This window comes from Populus trichocarpa, chromosome 6 (genome assembly GCF_000002775.5).
Source record: "Populus trichocarpa isolate Nisqually-1 chromosome 6, P.trichocarpa_v4.1, whole genome shotgun sequence".
Taxonomy (NCBI): domain Eukaryota; kingdom Viridiplantae; phylum Streptophyta; class Magnoliopsida; order Malpighiales; family Salicaceae; genus Populus; species Populus trichocarpa.
Window position 1 is genome coordinate 3,374,988 of NC_037290.2, and position 27,940 is coordinate 3,402,927.

At 32.9% G+C, this 27,940-nt stretch overlaps 3 protein-coding genes and 1 non-coding gene across 5 annotated transcripts; 2 read left to right on the forward strand and 2 right to left on the reverse strand.

Moving 5' to 3' along the window:
• Positions 1 to 1,358: 1,358 nt before the first annotated feature.
• LOC7496126 (short integuments 2, mitochondrial) lies at positions 1,359 to 4,878 on the forward strand. Of its 2 annotated transcripts, XM_002307986.4 has the most exons (8): positions 1,359 to 1,633; positions 1,729 to 1,833; positions 2,247 to 2,324; positions 2,793 to 2,934; positions 3,058 to 3,128; positions 3,677 to 3,773; positions 3,960 to 4,177; positions 4,443 to 4,878. In XM_002307986.4, the coding sequence occupies exons 1-8, from the start codon at positions 1,466 to 1,468 to the stop codon at positions 4,692 to 4,694; spliced, it is 1,131 nt and encodes a 376-aa protein (XP_002308022.1). In that variant the 5' UTR covers positions 1,359 to 1,465; the 3' UTR covers positions 4,695 to 4,878. The 2 variants fall into 2 exon arrangements, with proteins under 2 accessions (XP_002308022.1, XP_024459030.1); XM_024603262.2 differs by lacking the exon at positions 1,729 to 1,833.
• Positions 4,879 to 6,460: 1,582 nt separating this feature from the next.
• TRNAA-AGC (transfer RNA alanine (anticodon AGC)) lies at positions 6,461 to 6,533 on the reverse strand. The gene has a single exon. It is a non-coding gene; the product is annotated as a tRNA-Ala (tRNA).
• A 2,003-nt stretch (positions 6,534 to 8,536) lies between these two features.
• On the reverse strand, positions 8,537 to 13,894 carry LOC7496127 (NADPH-dependent thioredoxin reductase 3). Its single transcript, XM_002308899.4, has 11 exons — positions 13,868 to 13,894; positions 13,427 to 13,799; positions 12,654 to 12,861; positions 12,433 to 12,538; positions 11,792 to 12,057; positions 10,840 to 11,119; positions 10,029 to 10,136; positions 9,421 to 9,507; positions 9,192 to 9,296; positions 8,882 to 9,012; positions 8,537 to 8,768 (listed from the first exon to the last, which is right to left on the reverse strand). The coding sequence occupies exons 1-11, from the start codon at positions 13,892 to 13,894 to the stop codon at positions 8,708 to 8,710; spliced, it is 1,752 nt and encodes a 583-aa protein (XP_002308935.3). The 3' UTR covers positions 8,537 to 8,707.
• Positions 13,895 to 23,972: 10,078 nt separating this feature from the next.
• On the forward strand, positions 23,973 to 26,517 carry LOC7473610 (heat stress transcription factor B-3). Its single transcript, XM_002307987.4, is given in 4 exon segments — positions 23,973 to 24,049; positions 24,855 to 24,872; positions 24,874 to 24,964; positions 25,780 to 26,517. Coding segments are annotated over 4 exon segments (636 nt in total). The 3' UTR covers positions 26,230 to 26,517.
• Positions 26,518 to 27,940: the final 1,423 nt, after the last annotated feature.

Consider the following 27,940-nt stretch of genomic DNA (forward strand, 5'->3'; position numbering starts at 1 on the left):
TTTCTGGGAGCGATAGCAGGGCTTAACATGGGAAGATTATGTGTCGTTGCTAATTACAGTATGATTATGTATCAAGAGATGATTACTGATTAATTTGGATTAAGTGCTAGCTACTACGTACGCAGTAGCCCGTCTTTCTCTATGGGGGAAAGGAAGATAAATTTCAATTTCTCCAGTTCCAGTTCGGACCTCTGCCTAACTTAATCAAGTTTCCAGATATCTGTCTCATGCTAGCCCTAAATGTACTGTAGGACTGACGAAGAATGAAAAGCTGATGAATTCCAGGATGACATAAATATGAAGACTATAGAGAGCCTCGCGCGCAGATAGCAGTTAAGCTCCTAGCTAGGAGGTCTCGTATTTAAACCCTGTAAGGAAAATCCCCATGCACATTACGTATTTCAAGACTCATTGAGCTAGCATCCAATTAACATGGAAGAGAGACAATTTCAGATGAAAAAGAAAAGAAAGCAACGTGATTCATCAAGAGCATGAACAGCAGTTATATAGCGATGAGTTCAAGCACGAGTTCACGTGGAATGCAAACATGCAAAATACAGTAACGTTGGTGATTAATAAAAGAGGGCAACGTTGTGTTGGATCAGATATCTTGAACAAATATATTATATATACTGCATTAACTATTATTTTTAGATGGTTTTTTTTTAAATGGTTTTGGTTTGAAAAGATATTAACAAAACACTTTTATATGTTAATATTAAAAATAAAAAAATCTGATAAAAATTATTTTGATTCATTTAAAATAATAAAATTATTTACAAAGTATATGGATGAAGTCATGAAAGCTAACATGTGTTTCACATTATAGGAGTCACAAGACTTGAACTAATGTCTTTAGGTAGAGATAACAAATTTATCATGTTTTTAATGATTATATTTTTAATGAAAAATAGTAATTTGTATTTTTTTTCACATATCAAGACAAAATATTTCACCATAATATTTTTTTAAAATTCAAGATTATCAATCAAATTAATCTTTCTATATTGTTAACTAACTTATAACTCTAATGTAATGATAGTTACCACCACTCTAAAAAATTATAATTAAAATGCATGCTAAACATTATATTTATCCAATCTTTGAAAAAAGAATTAGCATATATTTGGAAAGAAGAAAATATCTCTTTTTATAAGTCAATTTATTTTGTTGGTCCATGAACATTGCAAATTTGCAATACCCTTCTCATTTTCAATTTGGGCCTTTTAAAATCAAAACTCAGACATGGCTCGAAACATCATGGGCCCGTATTGTTGGATTCTAGAACAACAAGCACAAGCCCAAATGTCCTTACCCTTCGGGAAGAAATGGGCTCAAAACATTGTCCTTCAGAGGTTTTGGAAACAGAGGTAGCATAAGGGTTTAAGCTAATCTGCAGCAGAGAGAGAGACTGAAAGAGAAAGAAAGAAATTTGATCGAACAATTTGATAAAAATAGTAGGAAAATGCGTTCAGGGTTAAAGGGAATAGTAAAGAAAGGAATAGGAGAGATGGGTTTCAACGCAGGTGGTGGAGCCATTAACTGGTTCCCTGGCCACATGGCTGCTGCCACCCGCGCCATCCGAGACCGCCTGAAACTTGCCGACCTAGTCATAGAAGTCCGTGACTCTCGTGTAAGTATACGGGTTTCATTTCTTTTATTTTTTCCTAGGTAAAGAGCAACTTTTTTTACTTGTTTTTGTTTTTGTGTTTGGTAATTAATGTACAGATTCCATTATCGTCAACAAATGAAGACTTACAACCTCAACTTGCTGCAAAAAGACGTGTTATTGCTCTTAATAAGAAGGATTTGGCTAATCCTAATATTATGCATGTAAATTGTCTGTTTCTTGCTTCTTCGTTTTTTTTTTTATTGGAAAGGTTGAATTTTTAGAGTTGTTTGTTTTTTAAATACTTTTGTAAAGTTTAGAAAAGGGAAAATAAAATTTGGGTTTTGTTTGTCATGTTGAATTTTGTTTGGAGATTTGTGAAAGATTTCAATTTCAATTGATTATGTTACTTAAATTGGGATTTGACTGGAAATGTAGGTATTTTGTACCCTTTTGATCGTGTGAATGATAAGAATTTTGGGGATTTTTATAGTTTCGAAAATTTGTTAACAAAATAATTTGTCTCTGTGTTTGCATAAATTAATTGCATGATCGTTTGATTCCGGGAATTTGAATAGTTGTGCTGGGGATGCTATGTTTAATATGAGTGTGATGTTTTTATGTTTAATTGTTGTAGAAATGGATTCGTTATTTTGACTCGTGCAAGCAAGATTGCATTCCGATAAGTGCACACAGCAAGAGTTCTGTTCAGAAGGTTAGTTGATAAGCTAGATAAAGTGCTGTTAAAATTTAGTTTTCAATTTTGGTTCAAATATATTTATAGTTGCTGATGAAATACTGAAAAATAAATTTGCTTTCATCATAAGAAAACCTTAAATCTATGCTAATTGATCGAAAATGTTGTGTTTATTACCATTTCTCAGCAGTACAAAAAGAAATACTTGCATTTGCATTAATGTTTTCTTTTTCATTGGCTGAAAGAAAGCAGGTGGCCAGCCTATGCAATATTTAAAGTAAAATAGCTAGCTATCTAAAGAAAAGAAAACAAATGAAATCAAACACGAAACTGACTTGTGCTACAATTGCTTGACTTTCATTTGGTCAATTTTATTTGATTGACTCCATGTGCCTGTGTGTTCAATTAAATTTGAGTTTTTAATCTAATATTCCTGTAATATTTTCAAGTTTGTTCATAATGCTGTTTGTGATTCGTGTGCTGAAGCTTCTTGAAGTTGTGGAGTTCAAACTCAAGGAGGTGATATCGAGGGAACCTACTCTCCTTGTTATGGTGGTTGGTGTTCCTAATGTTGGGAAATCAGCTTTGATAAACTCAATCCATCAAATTGCATTGTCTCGCTTTGCTGGTAAGATGTTACCATATTTTGTGTAAACCATTGTTATGAACTATAATTTGGCTTGCATGTTAACTACCTGTCTTTATGTTCAAGTCATGTGTTGGGCAATGATGATTTGAGTTTTCTACATAGTGCAGGGGAAAAAGAAACGAGCTACAGTGGGCCCTTTGCCTGGTGTAACTCAAGATATTGCAGGATACAAGGTGAAGTATCTTGGTTGCCTCATTTTTTTCAGGCCCTGGATTATGTGATAAGTATTTCTGTCCGTCAACCTGCCTATCTGCATGCAAATGCTCAGTATGCTGTTGCACACCCATTTACTCTCTTGCCATCCCCTACAAAACATGATAATGCACTGGATTTGCCATGTATAAATTCAATAGCATCACTTTCATATTGTCACATAAAAGCCTTTCTTTTCCAATTCCTTTTATTTATTTTTTCTCTTTAGTTCTTGCTGTGAACCTCAAAGACATTGTTTAGAGATCCATGTGTCTTTGCTCAGATGCTTTTTTTTCTCACTTAAAAATATATTTTATTTCTCTGCCAAGCTGCTTTTGATACCTTCATCAAACTAGAAAAAATTGATCCTCTCAAAATTCTGAATTATTTCTTTTATCTTTGTCTATTTCTGCCTATCGCTTTTTATTGTTTTCTTGATGAAATATTTTCAGGCACCATCCTTTTGTTTTGTTTGTGCTGTTGTTGATATCCTTTATCAAATGTTGATTACTTTGAATATGATTTGCAGATTGCTCATAAGCCTAGCATATACGTGCTGGACACCCCGGGCGTGTTGGTTCCCAGTATCCCAGATATTGAAACAGGATTAAAGTTATCTCTTGCAGGTTTAGACCTCTTTGTTTCCTTTTTAATTACTTGAGCCTGGCATTTCCAAAAATTGCCATATGCATATGCCCCAACAAGTTCAATACACTTGCATTAATTAATTGCTACCGTCCAATAACTATCGTCCCCTCTGCTGCATGTTCGCGTACACCTAGCAAAAATTATGTGTTTGAATGTATGAGCAGGATCTGTGAAAGATTCTGTTGTAGGTGAGGAGCGTATTGCCCGATACTTACTAGCAGTTTTAAATACTCGAGGCACTCCACTTCACTGGAAACACTGGAATAACAGAAAAATGGATGGGATTCGATATGAATCTGAGGAAAAACACAAATATGATCCTAAAGATCTTCGGCCAAATATGAGGAAGCCACCTAGTGTGTCTGATGTGGTGTATGTTGAGGTAACAAAATCATGCTGCCTCTCTGCTTCTCTCTCTATGTATATGTGTGTGTTTGTGGAATCCAGAATCTGAGGCTGTTACAAATTTTATTTGAAGAGATTCATTCAATTATCTTGATTAAATTATGATTGGGTGACAATTTGCAATTCAGATGTTTAGAATTCATCAGATCTTCATTCATTGAGTATATATAACTTCATAACTTATTCTGTCGACATTGGTATCGTTTCTAATTTTTTTTGTCTCTGTTCTTGTTCACCTACAGAATCTTGTCACAGAAGTCCAATGTGCAATGTACAAAACACTGGCAGAATTCAATGGTAATGTGGAGGATGAGAATGATTTGGAGAATCTTATAGAGCAACAATTTGAGGTGCTGCAGAAGGCACTGAAGATACCTCATAAGGCATCCGAAGCTCGCTTGATGGTATCAAAGAAGTTTCTCACTCTTTTTAGGACAGGTAAACTTGGTTGTTTCATCCTTGATGATGTCCCTGAGACCAACACTGTATCATAAGATCTGGAATTTCAAAAAATTTCTTCTTTCTTTTCTCTCGGAGATATCCAAAGCTGCAACACCGCATATACTGCACTATCACCTGTAACCATGTGCTGTATTTTAATTTTGAACTCATTTTTCTTGTGAAAAAACTTGAGATGCCCATGTTCGAGTTGGTAATGAGCTTTCTGTTAACCTGTTATTGTTCCCTCTATTAGCCTCCGGTGATGCTGTTTGGATGTATGGTATTGGATGGTATCTCTTACTACCTTGGTGTCCTCTTCTGGTTCAAGTCTCAATTAAGCAAGTATAAAAATGGATTAGATCATAATCTGTGAAAATTGCACCGAGTCCAGGACTTCAGGCGGGGGCTTGATGAACCATATTCTTCTTCTAGGCAGTGGCATCGGCTAGGAGGAAACACGACAGAATTGAGAAACTAAGTTTGCAGAATGGTTTATGTACAGATGATGGGAATGTCTCGTAACGAAGTCCTTGTGTATTTACATGAATAATTCTCAGCTCAAAATGTTTTTTTAAATAACCAATTTTAAAAATATTATTAATTTAAACCAGTTTATTTTAAATTTCTGGAAAAAACAAATATAAAACAGGTATCAATAAAGTAATAGATCAGTTACCATTAGATGTCGGGTGGATGATTAACGAGTTATGCTCTCTTCTTGGTTGTCGGCGTTCAAACCTTAAAATCAGACACGGAAATAAAAAATCTTTAAGTCTTAAAGACGAAGTGAGTTTGGTGTGTTAAAGCTGACCCGAAGGAAGCTCCAATCTGAAAACCAGATTGGACTCGCTAGGACACTCAGTTGGGAAGAACATGGAAGCTGCTTAGGATATCTGTTTGCGAAATGCCAAGGTTTTCTTATTGTAAAGAGGCAGTGAGAAAACGAAATGCAGAAATCAGTGGCTTTTCCTTGCCGTGTACTTTTGAGAAATAACCAAAAATCATCTAATTTCCTCCATCATCTTAGTAGTATTCTATCTTACACAATATCAACATTTTTTTGTTAAAACTATTTGATGTGTGGTGATCATATATATTTGGAAGTGATGGAAGAATCTCTCTCTCTCTCTCTCTCTCTCTCTCTCTCTATATATATATATATATATATATATATATATATATATATATATATATATATGTTTGGCTCTGGCCGGCGGCTCAAAGACAAGGCCAAATAAACTTTATGACTAATTTATGCAGACAATACCCTTGGCAGAGACACCAAGTTAGCAGGGTCAATGGCTATAGAGGGACCAGCATTGTCCACAAGTAAAACGCAGGGCCTCAAAACTGGTTATGAACAATAATATTGTCCATCTATCAAGATGAAGATTCAAGAGAGGGAGAAGGAAGAGCAGTCGGAGTCCAGTAGTATTAGAGAAAAGAAAGCAATGCATACATCTGATATGGGAAGATGGAACCGTAGTACTGGTGGCTATCAACTTGAAAAGAAAAGTGGTGGTGCGCCTAGGAAGTTGCTAAATAGGCAAGGTGGTTATGCTGTACCTGATCGGATCACGGCCATTATGGGTCCTTCTGGCTCAGGCAAATCCACCTTACTTGATGCATTTGCAGGTGCCTCTCCCTCTCCATACATGTTAGTTTCTCCTTTATTTGTGAAAAATTATAGTAAACTTACTTACTTTTACAGTTCAAAAGATCGCACATATATTAATGGAAGATAAATGAGTATTTCCTTCCATCATCAAGCAGAAAGCACTTTTACTGCTTAACAAGTATTAAAAAAAAAACATTCAAGTGGAGATGCGGGGTATCGATCCCCGTACCTCTCGCATGCTAAGCGAGCGCTCTACCATCTGAGCTACATCCCCTTGTTGAGACGTTCCGTTCTTTTTATATATTTGTAGTTTATTATATCTTGTTTTCTTCCCTGTTTTTGGATGGGATGGCATGGCATGTACAGCAGATGAAGAAATATAGATCTGGGAACAACTTTGATATTGTCATGTTAAATAATTAGTTTTAACTTTAGAATTTAAATCGTAGACATGAAAATATAACTTATATTATTTTTTTAACATGAAAAATATAAGATTGTGTTGAAGAATTCATATTAAAAATGAAATATGCATGATTTTTTATTTCAAGATGACGGGGATAATCTCACATTGTTAGTCACTACATCTATCATAAATTTTTATTTCAGTTAATTCTAATTTTTTAGACTAAATTTATCTACTTTGAACAATTTCTGGATTTTTGGTAATAAAAAAAAAAGTAGTGTTTTATTTGAATTTAGCATTCTAATTTTGCGGAGGTAAGCAAAATCCTTACCACCTTTTCTCAATCCTCATTATTTCATGTTTTGCAGGTGTTTTAGTGAACTCAAATATTACTGTTCTTCACCGTTAATGACTTCAATTTAGCCTTATGAAGAGCTATCTCATCATAGTAGGTTTTCAACCTCACCACATACACTTCACAAACATGAAAGAAGTCGGAGACGTTGAGATATTACCTATAATAATATTCTGGTGCAAGACTTAATGAGCTCGGCAAGAGAAAGATGATAACGAATTACATGATAGGAATTAAATAAATTCGAATATCTTTTAACTGGAAGTCTAGTGGAATTTAGGTATTTTGCTTTCTCACTTGTGGTACTTCTGCATCAACTTATTCTGCTACGTTGCTGGTTCAGAAGCATGCATATTGGTGGTTGGGAACTTGGGACACTGATATCCAATCCCTTTATTGCCATGGCAGCGGCAACTGCTGGTGCTGCAAGTTAATTCACGTCTCAGCATTGCATGGCTTAATTAAGTTATACCATAATCAAATAACAGACTAGAATTGTCGTTCATAAAGTATTGAATCTGATGGCATCTAATGTATTCCAACGGCTACCTGAACTCCCCAAGATCTTTTGGCGCTACCTGGTGTGTTACATCAGTTATGCAACAAGAGGAATGCAGGTAATAGTATCATTGCAGGTAGAAGATCTCCAAGCGCGCAGTTCAACCAAATAGCTCATGCACGTCTAAAGATAGGAATACATCTGTACACGTATTCATGTGTTTAACAGGGTCACTTCAAGAATGACATGATTGCACTTGAATTTGAACCTTTGTGCCTTGACATCAGAAGTTGAAGGGTGAGATGATCCTTCAGACAATTTTGGGGATCAACCCAGGTAGTTCCAAGTCGTGGGATGTGGCTGTTCTATTTTGCCTGCTGATATCGTACAGACTACTTTTCTTCATGGCACTTGAGTAAAGGGAGAGCTTGTCATCAGCACTGCACGGGCTTTATGCCAAAGGAATTCTCCGAAACACTATTTTCTGGATGATTGGTCATAATTGTTCACATGGAATTAAATAGAGAAAAAACCAAACTTCGAGGATCTAGGTCAAACTCGAGTTTGAACTTTGAATACATTTGATGCTTTGGGTAGACGACATTTTCTTCTTTCTAGAGCACCCATGTTTCAGGTCCTGGATTTGATATATCAACAAGCTTAAATTTTATGATCCGTAATTCCAAATTAATTGTATGAGAAAGTGGCTCTTTTCTCCTTTGGATGTAAGAATTCAACAAATGAAGCTGCAAAGGATTTTATATAATCAGAGGAAAACAGCTTTGTTTCTACCTTGCAATTCCAGTGTGTCCATTATGAATATCCAAAGTTTTATCCTGTTCCATGGGTGATTTTATTCCATATGATGCAGCAAAACAAGCACCTCGATGAAGGGTTTGGTGGAGGATGGCTACGGAATATATAACCTGCTTGCATCAGTTTGTAACCAAAAGATTACATTGGTTCAACTCCGCCAATCATACAGGTTGAAGGAAATAAAAGATTGGAGAGAGTAAATCAGTAAAAATTGCTTGGGAACTCTGCATGATAATCTGCAATGTGGTGGATCAAATACAGTATACCATTCTGTAAAAATATAGGGTATATTATTTGACTAACCAGTTTAATGGGGAACAAAATTGAATTACAAAATGATCACAACCGCCAGATGAATGCTCGATTATGCGCTCATTTATTTTCTTCAATGAACTCTTTGTACTCTTTCTTCATTTTGACCCCTGATACAGTCCTGCATGGCAAGTACAGGAAATTTGACATCAGAAAACTACCATGTGGACAACAACTGCATGATCATTCATGCATCATAGAGAGAGAAAGTAGAAAAAATGAAATTTTCCAAACCTGATCATCTCCTTGTTCTTGAAGAACTGCACACATGGTGTGCCCATAATTCCAGCTGCTTCTGCTATCTCTGGATCCTCCTCGATATCAATTTCGACAAAATGGACATTCTGATCAAACTCATCAATCACCTGCCATTAACCATTGAAAAAAAAAAACAAGAAGAAGAAGAGGTGGTGGGGTGGGGTCAGATACACAGAAAGATGGATTCCCCAAAATGCAAACATATGAATATTATATAAATTATGCAAGAGAACCTCCAGTAATTCTCCTAATTATACAATGCAATATAAGCTAGCATGGAACCTACCTTGCTGAGAATTGGCTTCAATGTCCTACATGGACCACAAGTTGGTGATGTATATAGCACACATATAAGCCGTGGACTTTCATGATACAACTTTCGCAGAGAATACTGAGGAAGGTAAATCGAGGAAATAACATAAGCTTTGAGCTAAGGACATAAAAACCTTATACACAACAACTTGACTGAAAACTGTTGATGCATTGCAATATTTCATCATAATAAGAACATGCACCTGGCCCTTATGCTTTGTGATGGTAATGTCAAAGCCCTCGTGAACATCTCTGTCAGTGAGTTCCTTCTTAACCTCTTCAGTTTGACGCTGTCAAAGAAAGAATCATGAAAAGCAAGCAAGTTTAGGTGGAGTAGTTTAGATATGCTATCACATACAAGTAAAGATCTGCATAAAATTCCACAACAAAATACTAGAATATGGATGATCAAACTGTATTTCGAGAAAACTTACAATCTTATGCATCTTACTTTAACTAATTCATTTAACTTCCATAGATTGATCCAATATTAGAGATGTGAGTTTTAACCAAAAATTGAAGTCCATGATCATGCTTGGTGAAGATATTCTTAAAAAAATGTTCTAATTTCAGAAGTGATGAGACATTGAAAGAGGAGCTCCTCCATATGTAAGATTGCAACCAAACAAGTGATGATAGAGAAAGACATGTTCCACGGATGGAAATCAATGCTTGAGAACAACAAGAGTACATGACACATGAGACTGTGAAATAGCTGAGGGATGAGTAAAACAGAAAAAGTTGGACTTCAGTAGTACGTTAATTTCCCTCCCTTTTCTATAAAATGAATAGCAAGAGGAGAAAGAAATACCTGGTGAAACTCTATAAGTAGGTTGTTGCTCACAAGGTATCTCTCAACTGATAGAGCAGCAATACATCCAGATCCAGCGGCTGTTATGGCTTGCCTCCACTCATGGTCCTTTTAAATAAACAGGATACCAAATCACAAAACCTTTACAGATTTCCCAAACAAAAGACAAGTTTTGATCACAAGTTTGAATCTATGCATCAAGATAGTTGAAGGTTAATGAACATGCCTAAAGGACATGGAAGACATTATCTCAAACAATTTGTGCTGATCACGAAATTCAACCCATGTGTTATACTTTAATATTAAACTCTGCAATCATCAGGGGATGAACATAACTATAAGAGGATACCAGGAACAATGCAGTGCCAGGAATGGGGGTAGCAGACACTAGATGGGGAATATTGTTTAAGATATAATCACTGTGTCAAAGTTCTTAGATTCTAGGAAAATCAACTTACACCAAATTTTTGCAGTGCATCAGACAACTTTAAAATAAAACAAAATATTTTTATTTTTGCAGCATCACTTCCGCAAAGTTTATACTCTCCAATTGACTAACACATAAACAGCAATTATTTAATTATCATATTTTGCTCAAAAATCAATCACAAACTTTATCTTTGTTGAATGAGAATTACTCAATTACTCCCATTAACATGCTTTGCTGTTACACATGCCATCAACATATTTCTAAGCCTTGGCATCGCCAGAGAAGCAAGAATGATGACAGAATCTTAAGTACAGTAATGAGATTAGAATGAAAATTGAAAGGTCTTAAGCCTATCCAAATGACAGTTTTTTACAGGATTACCTGAACATCTCCAGCAGCAAATACACCTTCAACAGAAGTTTTCCCAGAACCATCCTGAACTAACACATAGCCTGCACTATCAAGTTCAACTTGGCCTTCCAACAGCTGGCTATTCGGAGAATGACCAATACCATAGAACAAGCCTTTTGCCTCAAGCACGGATTCCTCCCCGGTATCAGTTTTTCTAGTCAAAATACCAGACATCTGGCCCTTTGTATTGCTAACGATATCTAGAGTCTCTGTATTGAAGTGCACGGTGACATTTGGATTGTTGATCACTCTGAAACATTTGCGATAATCAACCTGTTAAACAAACATTTCAGGGAGTTGAAACTCAACATACAAATTGTTCATTAGTGTATAACTCGGGAATCATGAAATCATGGCAGCTAAATCACAAAAGACAAGAAAATAATGCCATGAAATAAATTGTTTGCAACATTTAAGAAGCTGATGTGATTGCCTGCAATTTAAAGACCTCCAGAATTGCAAGGATAAGCGACTGCATTTTTGTTGGAGTTATCTTAAACATTAGCACATAATGAGAGAATTTGTTTTCTTTCTAATAGTATAATTAGTCTAGGAGAGATATTTTTACACTGAAAGGGGTTTTGCAGAAAAACTAATGACCGCTCAGAAATAAACATAACACCAGAGATCACATACTACACAATGTTGATGAAATTAAACCTGTTAAAAAGGTCTGAAACACCTGACTTTACAAGAAAGATATGATGAAGATGGCAAAGCAGGAATTTGCTTAAGAACATATCAAAATGCAAACATGTTTAACTTGACATATAGAAGATAGTTTTGTGAAACGTTAAATATGCACTTTTATATGTTTTATATTTAGGAGCAGCCTAAAGTAATTAATAAAGAAAGTGCAGCAAAACAATCATTGCTGATAACTGCAACAGAACAACACAAATAAGGGTGCATTAAAACTCACCTATCTTGCATTGCTTTAGATGCCCTAAGTTGATCCTTGCGTACAAGTAAATGGACATGACGAGCATATTTAGTTAAGTACAATGCTTCCTCTGTGGCTGTATCACCTCCCCCTACGACAGCAAGAACTTGCCTTTTAAAAAGTGGTGATGCTCCATCACAAATTGCACAAGCACTAATTCCCCTACTCCAAAATTCATCTTCACGGGGTAATTTGAGTCTTCTGGCAGTAGCTCCTGTGGCATAAATGATGCTGTGGCACTTAACCTGAAATATTAATTTAAAACAAATTTAGTATCATAAGCATGAACTTGGATTTGCTTCCAAACTCCAATTAATTAAGAATCCACAGCTTATGGCATAACAAATACATAAACAATTGCATGTGGTCACGGCACATCACTCATGCATAAAAACGGTGCATTTCAAACAATTTCCAAGAAAAAGTTGGTATCAAATACAGGGAGCGTGTTTTTTTTATAAAGAATACTCGCTAAAATAGGTCATCTCCAAGCAGAGTTCAAAGAAAAATTTTCATCCATAAAACAAATGTGTTTAAATGATTTGATACTTTAATAGTTGAAATTAATGAAACCACTCCAACATATGTACAGAACAGAATGCTAGAAAACTATATATCACCTTACGTTCACTACTCTTCACGGTGAAAGGACTGCTTTTAACATCAAGAGATTCCACATCTTCTTGGAACAGTTCTGCCCCCCAACGTTCAGCTTGCCGTCGCATCCTAATCAACAAACTAAGTCAAAGTTCTGTCCAATAATTTAGTTGGAAATAATTATGTGTGTTCCTTTCAAGAACAAGAATAAATTTAAAACAAAATCAACTTTGTTTTTTGTTACCTATCCATCAAATCCGGACCGGTTATTCCATCAGGAAACCCTGGGAAGTTCTCCACTTCAGTGGTAGTCATCAACTGCCCACCAGGCACACCACCAACTTGATACCCCTCAAACACTACAGGCTTCAAATTGGCACGAGCAGCATATATTGCTGCTGTGTATCCAGCAGGACCTGAACCTATAATTACCACATTCTCAATACCTTTGCCTGCAGGAAACAAACACCAAATTAACAACCATGGCATGGTTGTTTTGAGGAAGCAAAACACAATTATATACCAAAATCAAAACTTGAAAATCAGTCATATAATCATTTCCAGAGAAAGAGATTGCTAGAGATAAAAGGTTCTAAATACATTGTATCAAAATCAGTTGCTTCCAAATTAAAGATGAGACCCCAAACTGAAAGTAAAAACTAACATACAAAACAGCCATATTAGATTTAAGTTAAAATAGATACTTCTACCCAAATTAACAATACGGGCATCACTTAAGAAAAGTTTGACTTCTTTGTCTAAATCATTCAAAGTCCATATCTTTAATGGTACTAAAGGCATCTTCTTGAAAACCATATAAAATGAACAAGATTCTCACACTACAATTTTCGAAGTATCAAACACAAAAAGGGTCTTCAACCAGCACAGAAATTAATAAATACAAGCTAAAGCAACACATCAACATCTAAAAATCCACCAATCAACAAGATATATCAAAATCACTCCCATCTCTCACACACTAAAAAACCATGTACACAGAGAAAGAAAGGAGGGGACCTGGAGAAGGAGAGGGCTCAGCAGAGGAAGCTTTGACACGGAGAGGAGAATGAGAGGTGGGAGTTGGTGTAGAGGGCGAGTTGAGACAGAAAGAGCGACGGAGGGAAGGAAAAGGAGTACTCTTTATGAATATAAGAGAGTGGGAAGGAAGCGAAAGAGTGGCGGCGGCGGTGGTTGTCATGGTGAGACGGTGAGTGGACACGGTGCCGGTTCCGATTCTTATCTTCGGACTAGCAGACGTATTGGTTGCCCACCATACAATATATACAAAAAAAAAAAAAAAAGAGTTTTTAGTACAGAAGAGGGTGGGGAGAGAGAGAGTGAGGCAAGGAATCGTGTTTTTCTGTGTGTTTGTCTTTTGGGTTATTTTGGGCTGTTACTTGAGCATCAATCATCGAGGTTATCTGTACTCGCGCGTGTACATTGTATTGCTAACAAAACCATTTGTCTTGCCATATTAATCGACATTTTCTTCTCTCTTTTTTCTTTATAATTCAAGAATATTTTAAATATTGGTGTAACATAATCGTTATGTATTTCAATAGAAAAATCATAAAATATCTGCTATATGTTCAGACTTTATAATATTGTTAAATAATTTAAATATATTTATAGTCAAATACGTGAAAAATATTATAGAGTTTCATATAATAAAGGTTAATTAAAAAAAAATTAGAATAGTTAAACTTAAATATAATCCGATCACGTGCATATTAAAATTAGCAATTTTTCAACTAAAATTAGATGTCAATTGCTATGATAAAATTCGAAAGGTTATAATTCATTGATTTATTATTATATAAAATATTGAAATTCTTGATTGATTTATGATTTGTAAATGAGATGATACATGTTTAAATTTTTTAATATAATTATATATCATTCAATAAGTACTTAAATATATTTTGAATAAAAAGAAAGTTAAGAACAGTTAAATCTGATTTTAATAATTATGTGGTTCTTTTCCTCATTCATATATGATTTACATATGAAATCTTGTATGTCTAAACTTCTTGGTATAATTAAATATTTTTTAATGATTTAGATATGTTTTTAATCACTTGTCATATGAAAAACAACAGTTTTGTTTTATATAACTTGAAGTTAGTTAAAAGAAACTTAGAAACAACTAATTCTGTATATAGAAATTTTCTTTACATTCAAATCATGTATATATTAAAATTAAAAAATACTTTTAATTAAAAATTATGCATAATATAAAAAGTCATATCCTATTGGTTCATGATTAGATAGAGTATCGAGATTGATTAAAAACAAATGATATTTTTTCATTTTATTTAATCTCTACTACTTAAAAATAAAATTAGATTATGTAATTTATAAGTAAACTTTATTACAACTTCAAATTAAATTAATATTATATGATTCGATGAGATGAAATGATAAGTTTAAGAGAACATTAAAACCTTTGCATGAATAACAAAGATATAGATCACATTAAATGACTCAAATTTATAGTAATAATTATTAAGCAAGTCAATATAATTTACATCAAATTAACTGCTATTTTGAGAAAGAAATGTGGAAACGTGTCCAACCTATCTGAGCGAGTAAATGGCAATATGGCAAGCAAGCGAGTGTGCTTACCCGCATGCAGTTTTTGTCCGTTCTCTTCTCCAAAACCCATAAATCACCAACTCCGTTGCTGCGGAGCTTGTAATATTGGAACCTCGAAGAGTCCGGTGTCAGTGATTTATACACCGTTGGATTGAAAACAGAATCTAATCAACGGCTAGGAAGGCAACTGGCTGTTGTTCAGTGACGTTGGCAGTTTAATGGCCTTATGAGCCACGTGGCCTTCAGATAGGATAACGCCAGTTGTCCTGAGCCACACCAGATAACCAAGCCTCATTTCCAAACAGCCAATTAGTGATCGCCACGTAGGAAAAGGATGCACATTGTATTTCCCTTTTCGGAATTCTCTTTTCAGAAACTGAATCGGTCAGGCTTTGAATGGAAGGCCTATTTGGGTGTGGGCCTGGACCAAACCAAGTAATGATAAAAATTGTGACGGGGTAAATAACACGAATGAGATTAGGTATTCTCTGGTGAAGTGATTCTCCACACACACAAAAAAAAAAAAAAAAAAAAACAATGAATAAGATTTTATTTTTAAAAAATAATAATACCATTTTAATTTATTTAAAAAAATTAAAAAAAAATCTGAAACAATATTGTTTTAAAAGTTGCTAAAAAAACACTTGAACTGATGTAGACCAACTCACTAACTAACAACTCGAACATTGAACCAGATTGATTCTTTAATCATGCAATGCTATCAAGATAGATTTTATTTCTACATTAAGAAAAGGTATTACATTGAAATCTCAAATAGGTAATTCTATTGAAAAACATGGACCATTAAACAAAAAAAAATGCATAATAAATCTTTTATGAATGGAGTTGCCATGACAAGGATCAATTATCCATGATCTTTTTAGGTTGTTTTTTTTTTACACAATCCGTCTTGTATATTTTTTATTTTTTTATTACCGTGGGTGTCCGAGTCAGCTTGCATGAATCTCGACTAATCCTACAGGCCCTGAAGTTAACGACCATATAAGCTTCCAATGGTCCTGAGATTTGTGGGATTCGAACTGATGATCTTCAGAGAACAAATTTAAAACTTGACCAGTTGAATTACAACCTTCAGAATTACATAGGATGTTGAATGTTGTAGGGTTTTATTAGCAGAATATGCAATATTACCGCAGAAAGATGGAGACAAAAGGCCAAGAATAAATCTGAAGATTAAACGGATAGATAAGGAGAAATGGATAAGAAAAAATCAAAAGAAGAGTATAGTGGCAAGGTCAAATCAAGATTTAAAATTATAGAAAAATTAACGTGGGTATCCGAGTCAACTTACATATACTTCAACTAATTTCACAGGCCCTGAAGTTAATGACCATGTAAACTTCCAGTAGCCATGAAATTCGTGGGACTCGAATTGATGATCTCTAAAGAATAAATTCAGGGTCTGATTAGTTGAATTACACACCTTACAACCTTCAGAATTACATAGGATGTTGAATGTTGTAGGGTTTTATTAGCAGAACATGCAATATTACCGCAGAAAGATGGAGACAAAAGGCCAAGAATAAATCTGAAGATTAAACGGATAGATAAGGAGAAATGGATAAGAAAAAATCAAAAGAAGAGTATAGTGGCAAGGTCAAATCGAGATTTAAAATTATAGAAAAATTAACGTGGGTATCCGAGCCAACTTACATATACCTCAACTAATTCCACAGGCCCTGAAGTTAATGACCATGTAAACTTCCAGTAGCCCTGAAGTTCATGAGACTCGAATTGATGATCTCTAAAGAATAAATTCAGGGTCTGATTAGTTGAATTACACACCTTATAATTACATGGAATGTTGGATGTTGTAGGGTTTTATCAGCAGAACAGGCAATATTACTGCAGAAGGTTGGAGAAAAAAGGCCAAGAATAAATCTGAAGATTAAACGGATAGAACAGGTGAAATGGATCAGAAAAATCTAAAGAAGAGTATGGTGGCAAGGTCAAATCGAGATTTAAAATTGTAGAAAAATTATTGGATGTCCCGAAGAAAAAAGGGAATTTAGTTTGGATCAAACAGTGGGTTGCTCCTGATTTATGCATCCAATTGCTTTCAAAGGAGCAGCATCCCACTGTTATCGAAATGAAAGAAACAAAAAAACACTCCATGCGGACCAAGTAATTGAGTATCCACGTAAGCAACGAGGTAAGATTCCAAAAGGACAATGTTGCTTGTCTATTTTTGTCCTGACTGATCATAGGTTCTTTTTACATAAAAGACTGTGTTAAGCTTGAAAACTAGACAAAATATTAGGTGTAATAATTACAATGGTTTTATTTTGTTTATAGTTTTAAAACCTGAAGTTGGGATTGGTTTGGGGTAGGCTCGAGTTAAAGGTAAAATGGGTTAATCTAAATATTTTTTAAAAAATAAACAAAATAATATTATTTCAATAAAAAAAAATTAATGGTTTGATAGCTGGATTTTGATCATGTTAGGCTAGAATCGATCGGTCACCAAGTTAACCTAGGATTTTTTACTGAATTAACTGAATTCTTTTTTTAATATAGATCGATTTAAGTATCAGATTGATTCATTAAGTTGGATTCAGGTTTTGTTCCCTGTCTGATTGGTTAACTTGCGGCATGGGAGAACAATTTTTTTTTATGGTGTTGACATATTCGGTTTTAGCTCTTGACTTGATATAACTAGTGGATTAATATAACTATGAAGATTAATTTATTAATGGATAATAAGTCTAATCAATGTTTGAAAATTGAAATGGTCATATTAATTTTGCTTGAATACAAAGTTCAAGAAATTAATCGGCCACCCTGACTTCGGCCCTGAAGCCGGCGGACCTTTTCAGAGCATGGGCGGTCGGCCACCTAGTTTTGAAATGTTTAATCTAGTAGTTGTCCAAAATCCAATTGGATTAAGCTAGTCTCTGTTTGTTTTTGGACATAAACAGACAATGAAGCATTTCCATCCCTCATTGCATAAACCACTACTGTACATGTGGAATTGTTTAAAATAAAGTACAAGAAGAGCAGACAATATCAAATGGTGTGTGTATATTTCACATCAGATTAGGTTCAAGCGGTTTCGGGATGGATTTAAAAATATTTATATTTTATTTATTATCTATATAACTATTAAAAACATATTCACTTATTCGAGTCAGGTCGGATTTGTATCCATTGAGCTTAGATTAAATTTACATCTTTAATAATATTAAAAGAAGCACCAAGGCCTTAGAAAAACACTATAGATGCAAACTTAAAAATATTGTTCATCGGAAAAGTGTAATTACCTTTTACACCACAAAATTTAAAACTAGCTATTAAGAGTATTAAGGTCCTAAAACTAGTTATTGGAACAATGTAATTATTAAATTGATCAGGGATAAATAAGTCTTATTATATTTCAAAAGCATAATGAGAAGACTGAAATGTTTTTAAAAGCAAAAATTAAATATTAGCATCAAAAGGAAATTTAGTATTTTCAAAATGATTTTTTCATAATTAACATGTTAAATGAGAGGTAACTTTGTATCTAGCCAAATATAGAAAATAAAAAAAATTCAAAAGTATAGTAAAATAACCATAATACCCTTGAAAGTCAAAATTTTTTAACCCGGTGTCAATAGACTTTTTTATATTTTTTTAAAGGTTTTTTCTTTATTATCGAGAAATTTGATAATTCAAAAGTATAGTAAAATAACCATAATACCCTTGAAAGTCAAAAATTTTTAACCCGATGTCAATACACTTTTTTATTTTTTTTAAAAGGTTTTTTCTTTATTATCATGTCAGCTCAAGAGAAATTTGATATTTGACTGGATATAAAAAATTAAAAAAAAATAAGAATTTGCAAGATGTAAAACTTCAAAAACAAAATTTAATACGACTATAAGTTACTATTTAGATTTTGAATTCTAAAAAAAAATGCAAGAAAAGAGTTTCCGGCAAGACTTAATTACTTTCTGTGCGTGATCATCGAAGAAAAAACTTAGGTTTAATATATGAAAATCTAGGTATAATGACACTTGACTAAGAAAAAAGAAACTCTTCAACCATTTTCTATAGTTTGGAATATTCTTTTATATTTGAAGGATCTCATTTTGTTGGGTGTTAGCTTTCAATTCATATAATCGTGATCATAGTAGTAGTTTAGTGGAGAAACTCGAGAAGATGCCAAGTATTGCACTTATTTGATATTTTATTTCTTTCTATTTTTCCTGTCTCCTTCGTTTACTTGTAGTGTGGGAAGCTAGATTTCTTTTTCTTCTGTTGACTATATTCTTTATAATAATTTTTTGACTTGATATATTATCTAGAATTAATTGAAAATAAATTTAATTTAATGTTTTAAAGTAATGGAATAGTCGATTTTTTAAGTCAATATTAGCTTTTTCAATTATGATAAATAAGAAAAAAAAGGTAAGAGTACCCTATGATATGCACGCATCTTCAAAAAAACAAAAGCATTGTATTGATAAGAGAAAGGATAGGGACACATCATGATTATGATGCTAACATATCACGAAGAAAATAATTTCTAGCTATTTAAAATTTATAAAATAGATATAAAATATACCATCAAATTATTAGAATGTTATCAATTTTATATTTAAATTATTACCACTGAATTATTTCACTTTTTAAATCAAGGATTTCGGTTATAATCACTTAACAAAAATAAATAAATCCTTGTAAAACGACATTGTTTTTTTTATTAAAAAAACAATTTAGATGAAAAATTGATGTAATTTTTTTAAAATAAATGAAAGTTTTTAATTATTTTTTTTGAAAATAAGGGTAAAATTTATACAAAGAGATAACGTTAGGATTATATATACTTGAGTGATATTTTTAAAATTCGCTCAAAATCATTTCTATCAACATCGATACCAAAATTCCCAGATCATGATGTGAATCTTTCATTATGGCATGATGATATTGCCTAGAATTACTGCTTACGGTCAGATGTGGTGTGCTGAGTGATGGTGGAAGGTTAACTTTTGTTGGCCAACTTGTTTGGAAGTGCAATTTTTTCTAGCGAAAAACCAACCATAGTTTTTCTTTGATTGGTGGGCCGCGACATGCTATAATTTTTTCAATCATGAAAAAAGATGTTTAGATGACATCAATATTTTCAAAAACATAAAAAAAAAAAAATTGAGATTATTAGCAAGGGAAAACTATAATCTCATGTTTAGATGACATCAATACTTTTATAAGTTGGATAAAATTTTGGGTAGAGTCTCCTGTGCAAGGAAAACTATGTTGAAATTTTGTAAAAATTTGGATGATTTCTTGCTTTAATAAAAAAACAAAGAAGTCTTTTAAAAGATGGATATATATATATATATATGCAATGTAAAATTTATATTATGTGCGATAAATGGGGTAATTTAGTATAGGAAAGATTTTAACTAAAAAATTACCATATTTACATGTGTATCATGACATAAAATGAATAAAGATGCATTAGATTACATGTCGTTATAGAAAAGCCTGTTGGAGACTTACTGTCACTTCATTGTTGATACCGTTTCATCGCGAGAAATAACTATGATGATCAGAACCGCTACCTTATGATGAAACCAGAGGTTCGTTGATTAGAACCGCTACCTTATGATGAAAGGGACACCAAGATGAATTGAACTTCGTCCAGGAAGCTAATGTTTAGCAGTCGCAAGATGCCCTACACGCTATCCAAAGACAACAAAATCAACTCACATGCTAACTCATGCACTGCATGTGTCAACGACTTTCTTAAAATAATATTTTATCTTTATTAAATTACTATATTGGCTCTCAATCTACTTCATTATAACCAAAAAACTGGTTTAAAATTAAAAAAAAAAGTTCGGAAATTAAGTTTAGTAACTTTTGCTTTCAAAGGTAATTTAGTCATTTTACTATATTAAAAAAAGTGAAAAGACTAAAAAGCCCATAAACTCTAGTTTATACTAGATTTGTAGGCCCGCCCTACGTCGCGAGCCAAAACATTTTTTTATCAATAAAAAAAGATGTCCGGGCAATTGAAGTATGTTTTAAAAAATATTTTAAAAAATAAAACTCAGGACATAGACTCAACAAAGAAAAAAAAGAATGGAGATCCTGCAAAAAAAAACAACAAATAAAAAGATTTAAGATAATCTGGGTTGTTTTGAAAACTCACAAAAAACCATACACGAGGCAGATAAAGAAAAAACAAAGCATAACTACTAATGATATAAATGCTAAATGATGAAACTGAAAAAACATAAGTTGAAAAAAAAAAGGAATAAAAATAAACCAAGCAAACAAAAGTGGACCTTTTAAACTTGAGCTGAAGTCTCAAACTCGTAATTCATTAAATTCTAGACCTGAGCTGAATCAAGAAGCTCAATTCCCAACCAATTTAATATTGATTAATCAAAGCATATCCAACAAAGAACAATATATATAAAGACTCAAGAAAATGTTGGTCATTTTCAAAATCAATGAAAACTCCTACATAAAATAAATAAATAAAAATAACAGAGCTCAATCTTCAATTAAATAAATGATGCAGGATGTAACTGAAAAATCATGAGCTTAAAAATAAAAAAAACCAAGCAAACCCAAAAAAATATTCTAAACTTGTTTAATCTTTCAAGCATATAACCCGTGAAATCTTATACTTGGACTCAATCAAAAAACTCAATTCCTAACCAATTTAATATTGAAGAACGAAATTGAAAAAAAATTCAATTTAAAAATTTATCAAAGTAAAAAAAATAGCAATCGAAAGAATAACAATCAAATCTGATAAGAAAAAAAAACTGAATAGGGATGAAATTATAAAAACAATCTAATTTTAAAAATTATCTAAAATAAAACAAAATAGTAATCAAAAGAATTTGGACCAAATCCGACAAATAAAAAAAATTAAGGAGGATGAAATTGAAAATAAATTCTAAATTTATAAATATTTCAAACAGAATAACAATCAAATCTGATAAGAAAAAAAAACTGAATAGGGATGAAATTATAAAAACAATCTAATTTTAAAAATTATCTAAAATAAAACAAAATAGTAATCAAAAGAATTTGGACCAAATCCGACAAATAAAAAAAATTAAGGAGGATGAAATTGAAAATAAATTCTAAATTTATAAATTATTTCAAACAAAATAAATAGTAATCAAAAGAACAAAGATCAAATCTAAAGAAAAACAAATTGAATGGATGTTTTGAAATTTTTCAGGGTCAGGCATGGAATTCAAAGAGGTGAGAGGAAAAAAAATCTATCGGGCCAAACGAAAGGTTCGTTGATCAGAATCGCTACTTATGATAGAAGGGACACCAAGATGAATTAAACTCTGTCCAAGAAGCTAATGTTTAACAGTTGCAAGATGCCCTACGCGCTATCCAAAGACAACAAAATCAACTCACACGCTGACTCATGCACTGTATGTGTCAATGAATTTTTTTAAAATAATATTTTATCTTTATTAAATTACTAAATTTCCCCTCAATCTACTTCATTATAACCAAAAAAACTGGTTGAAAATTAAAAAAAAGTTCCAGAACGTCAGCTTAGTAACTTTTGTTTTCAAAAGTAATTTAGTCATTTTACTCTATTGAAAAAGGTGAAAAACTAAAAAGCCCATAAACTCTAGTTTATACTAGATTTGTGGGCCCACGCTACATCGCAAGCCAAAACATTTTTTTATCAATAGAAAAAAGATGTTCGGGCGATGGAAGTATGTTTCGGAAAATATTTTAGAAAAGAAAACCTGGGACATAGACTCAACAAAGAAAAAAAGAATACAGAACTTGGAAAAAAAACAACAAATAAAAAGATTTAAGATAACCTGGGTTGTTTTGAAAACTCATAAAAAACCATATGCGAGGTAAATAAAGAAAAAACAAAGTCTAACCACTAATAATATAAATACTAAATGATGAAACTGAAAAAACATAAACTGAAAATATAAAAAAAACCAAACAAACACAAGTGAACTTCTAAATTTGAGTTGAGGTCTCAAACTTTCAACTTACTGAATCTTAGACCGAGTTGAATCATAATTCTCAAAGAAGATAAAAAAAAAAAAAAGAACATCTAGTACGACACGACATCTAAATGTTTAAAACATTCAACTTTATTTTTTCAGATGTGCTCTCACGTGTCCTGTTTTCTTGAAGAGTAGAGGAAATCTGCGAAACTCGATCCCAATGGGCAGAGGCGGAGCAAGAAGAAAAAAAGTAAGGGAGGCCAAATTAAAAAAAATATTTTAAAAAAATTAAAATTTTAAATATTTTATAAAGAAAATAATGAGAAAAATTTTCTTATAGGGCCCGGGCCTCTGCCAGCCTCAACCACTGCCAATGGGGACAACTCAAGATTCTTCCCTTCACTGTACCATTGTCCTTATCCATGCCGAACATGCTCTGGACTTTAGTGTCGTGCTTTTCTTCTTCTTTTTTCCATTCTACCACGAGGAGTATTCTTTGTATTTTATACATTTATCATATTGATTTTTTTCCAAACTATATATATACTTTAAGAATGCATTCTTCACATTCACATGATACATTTAGAAAATTTTAATTACTTTAAATACAATTTTAAGTATCCACTTGACAACGTGGTTCAAATGATGTTTCATAAAAATTTTAATTTTTTTTTTGCTTAAAATTTTTATGTTTTTAGATCGATGTTGTAATGTATGATGCAAAAATAATTTTTAAAAAATAAAAAATATATTATTTTGATGTATTTTCAAGTAAAAAATACACTTTAAAAACCAACCGCTACCAACATTTCCAAAACTTGATTCAATAATAAAAAATAAAGTTAATCCGGATCGATTCGAAATATTTTTTAAAATAATTAATATATTATTATTTTAACAAAAAAATTAATTTTTTTTTATTGATTTGGATTGAGAGCCACCGGGACGAGCCAAGTCCAACAAATAACATATCGTCTCTGCTGAGTATTAACCATAGCTATGCCGACGCCATGTGTGTTAGGCACAGTTCACACTACGTTGATCAGGTAGATGAGGGAGGTGGGCAAATGGGAAAAGAAAAGCTGTGGTTGGTGAGGGAACGAGCACACAATTTGAGTTATATTTCTATTGAAGATTTTTTTCATAAAAAAAAAAAAAAAAACAGAGAGAATTTTAAAGATGAAGTCAAGAAAGCTCAGCGACCAAAATAAGAACCTTCTATTATGTCCAAATGCCCTGAATTTCCACCTTTCTTTATCAACTTGCCTTTTCACTCTTCCACCATAACGCGTCGGTACACTCACCGATCTCATTGCTTCACCAAATTAGAGGATAAATAAATTTCAGATTTAAATTTATAAATAAAATTGAAGGAAAGACTTTCTTGTTCTTTGGGTTCTTGATCTTGTTAATGAAGTAATTAAAAACCTCTTTCTTTTTTTTTTTTGTCAAAGTGAGAATCTTTTTATCAATAAAAAAAAAACTCTACAACAAATGCCAACACAGAGACCTAATAAAATACAAGTGAAATTCGTGAAATCTAGTTGGAATTAAGAACCCTAACAAAAGATTTAATTGTTTCTCGGGAAACATTCAATAAATTAATCCAGACAATAAAAAAGATTAGTTTTTCATCAAACCTCAAGCATGAACAAGGAATAATTTAGCTATATATGCATATGCCACAGTAGCAGCAGAAAATCTTTGTTGTTGTCTGTCATTGACCAGTCAAACTGATTACTGCAACGATCAAGAAACAAGTGGTATGATCCAAAGGTGCACAACATGCATTCCTAAATAGTAAAATTTGGACCAACATACAGCATGAAACTAAAAGTCACACTATAAAACCATATTATAGTGTAATACATGACATGGTTTATTCTGACTAGGGAGGGGACCGGATTTGTGGTGGCAGCCGGCAGAGTTCTCTCGTGATCTCCTACCAACACTCTTCAAGCATAGCAATTTCTCTAGCTTTGTCCGGCAACTCAATACTTATGTATGTATTAAAGTTTATACTACCCTTTTTTCGTTCTTGATTCTGCATGGTATCTTATCTATTCAAAATTCTTAATTGTTTTTGGTTTAGTTGACTTAGTTCTTAATTAAGAATTTGAATCGATCATCTTCTTGTTTTTATTTTTTTCCTTCTTGAATCTTTTTCTAGGTTGTTGAATGAAAGAATATAGGTTAAATGGCCCTGTCTAACCTAACTTGCTACTTTGTCTTAATTAATCAATTAATTCTCGTAAAACTTAGACTTTAGATTAGCGCTTGGTAATTCCAAGTAAAGTGAGTCAGAAGTTTCATGTCTTGCATCGTTTAATTTATTATTATATTTTTGTTACAAAAAGGAAAAACTTTAGAAGCTACATGATTTTTGGTGGATTTTTTCAACATGAGTTATATATATATATATATATATATATATATATATATATATATATGTTGAAAAAAATGCAGGAGGGGGGAGGGAGGGAGGAGGGTTAGAAAGGTAAATTAAAATAGTGTAATTATTTTGTCTCTCAAGTCATCCTTTTCTTACAAGGTTTTTAGTTTCAAATCTCTTCTTTTTTATACTAGAAAAAAAAAAAAAAACCTTGAACTATTCATAGGAAAAAAAAGTAACTCTAACCCTGGAGCAATATACGATCCTTTACTAATTAACCACAATTAGATAGACCCTAAAAAAGTAATGATGCTAATCAAGAATTTTTCAAAGTTTTGTCATTTTGTTGAGGCACGTTTTGTTTTGCCTTCTTTGAGTCGAAGGACAGATTCCCTATGTTTCTTTCGTGTCATTGTTATGAATAGGGTTTTCGAAAAGTTGCAACGAGCCGGTGGGAGTTTTGCAATGACATGTTTCGGAAGGGAGAAAGAGAGCTACTACGCCAAATTCGTCGAAGAAAAGCTTGGACTAACAAGCAACAACCTATTGCACCGTTAATTCAAGTCGCACCACAAGAGTTTGAAGAAGATCAAAGATCATCATCCACTTTATCATCGTCCGAATACACTTCTCTAGTTGATGAAAATAAACGACTCAAGAAAGAAAATGGGGTCTTGAGCACTGAGCTTACTAGCATGAAAAGAAAGTGCAAGGAGCTACTTGATTTAGTAGCTAAAAACGCACATTTGGAGAAAGAAGAGGAAGATGAAAGGCCAAAGTTGTTTGGTGTGAGATTGGAAGTCGAGGGGGAGAGGGAGAAGAAGAGGAAGAGAGCAGAGATTAGAGAAAGTGCAACCATTTTACTATCTCAATAATGCAAATAAAATGTGTGCCATGTAGAATAATCCAAGGACAAGTCATCAGCTACTAAAACAAAAAAAAAATGAAGTAGCTAGCTTAATTAGACACAGAAAAGTTTGAAGTTGTATTCTCTGTTGTTGTTGCTGTAGTAATGAACAAGATCTGTACATTGCCAAGTATCTTTAAGGGTGTTAAAACGGGCACAAGCCCCCCTTATGTTAGCTACATGATTGAGTGAAGTTAACATATGTTTCTTGTTGAAAATGTATAATATATACAATTTTACATGGTTTGCTTGGCAATGCAATTGCTGTTCGTAGTAGTAAGTTACATTATTTATATTGCTCACACAACCCAACTCAAAACTCTCTTTTCATTTTTCTCGGATAGTGTTTGATACATGGGATTAAGCAGAAAATAAGTAGACAGATTTAATATCATGGGGCTTGGTTTACGTATGGGATATGGCCTGGTTTCCTCGTGAGGCAGGCTATATCTAGTCGAACATTTTGACTTGAAAAACATTATTAATCGGAGGAAAAGTCCGGTCGTCGTAAGAGTGACCAGACATTTAAGCCGGCAATACTTCTTACTTTACTTGAGGTTATAATTAAAGTATGTTTTCATGATTAACATTATAAGCAAATTGCTGCAATTAGATATATCATTTTGAAACTGTATGCTAGCTGCTTGTAATTTATATATGATCAAATCAAAAGTTTGATTACAAATCATTTTCCATTGATGTTATTGCCTCCTAACTTGATCAAAAAGGAAAATTGCAACTTGTAGGGGTCTTGCCATATGATTTGACATGTCTCGTTGGGAGATTGAAAAACTACAACCTCCGAAAAAAATAAAGAAGAAACAAAATGGTAAGAAATGTTAATGGCCGACAAAATTTTACCCATTACCAAATTAATAAATGACAAGTCTGATATTAACCAAGAAGAAAAAAATGTTCAACACATGTTCCTTGTCCTCGTTTCACTTGTAAAAATTAAATTATAAATACAATGAATAAGACAGAAAAATATTCTTCCAAGAAACACATCTACGGCCATGTGTAAGCAAATAATTGATTTCTAGAAAGGACAAGGCATTATGTTGACAATTCTTAACGATCAGCTAATTTTTCCAAGAAAGTTTCACAATGGTTTGAAAAACTGGTGAGCATAGCATGGTTGGTGGGCAACAACTTCAAAATTAGAACCGTGTGTTAATTACAGCATTCTTCTACTCCTGAAAGATGGTGCGTGTTGACATTGAAATGGTTACTACCATATTCGGAAAGAACTTGATATTGAAATGGACGAATATTGTACGAGATTAAAAATATTGTTCGGGAAATTAGCCCTGGCTGGTTGGCCATTCACGTGCTACCTAATTCTGGTTTCATTCCTGATGAAATTTCATCAAGAAAGACCTAACCCGATATCAAATTAGTCACCAAAATTCGTTGGAAAAATTAAATATTGTTTGGTAATTCTAATATATATTCGAACATCAATATTGACTAAGAGATTTCCACTGAAAACCAAAAAAAGAAAAATAATACAAGGATTAACTGGTGACCAAGTCTTAGCTAATTTGATGACTTGTAGCTATCTTGAAAACTTGCATGTAATTAGCTATGAAAACATAGTTGTCAAATCTAGCCTGATTTTATGGGTTTTTACGAGTTTATCAGCTGATTTATCTATTAGAAACTTAATGTACAATGGG

What these genes read in the sequence shown, in the direction of transcription:
- LOC7496126 (XM_002307986.4), top strand. Translation starts at nt 1,466, where the DNA reads ATGCGTTCAGGGTTAAAGGGAATAGTAAAGAAAGGAATAGGAGAGATG. An exon ending in AAGATATTGCAGGATACAAG is followed by an intron (nt 3,129 to 3,676) that starts GTGAAGTATCTT and finishes TATGATTTGCAG; the next exon opens with ATTGCTCATAAGCCTAGCAT. An exon ending in CTGATGTGGTGTATGTTGAG is followed by an intron (nt 4,178 to 4,442) that starts GTAACAAAATCA and finishes GTTCACCTACAG; the next exon opens with AATCTTGTCACAGAAGTCCA.
- LOC7496127 (XM_002308899.4), bottom strand. Translation starts at nt 13,894, where the DNA reads ATGTCGATTAATATGGCAAGACAAATG. An exon ending in TACTTATAGAGTTTCACCAG is followed by an intron (nt 9,508 to 10,028) that starts GTATTTCTTTCT and finishes TTTCTTTGACAG; the next exon opens with CGTCAAACTGAAGAGGTTAA. An exon ending in TGAAGCCAATTCTCAGCAAG is followed by an intron (nt 9,013 to 9,191) that starts GTAGGTTCCATG and finishes GGTTAATGGCAG; the next exon opens with GTGATTGATGAGTTTGATCA.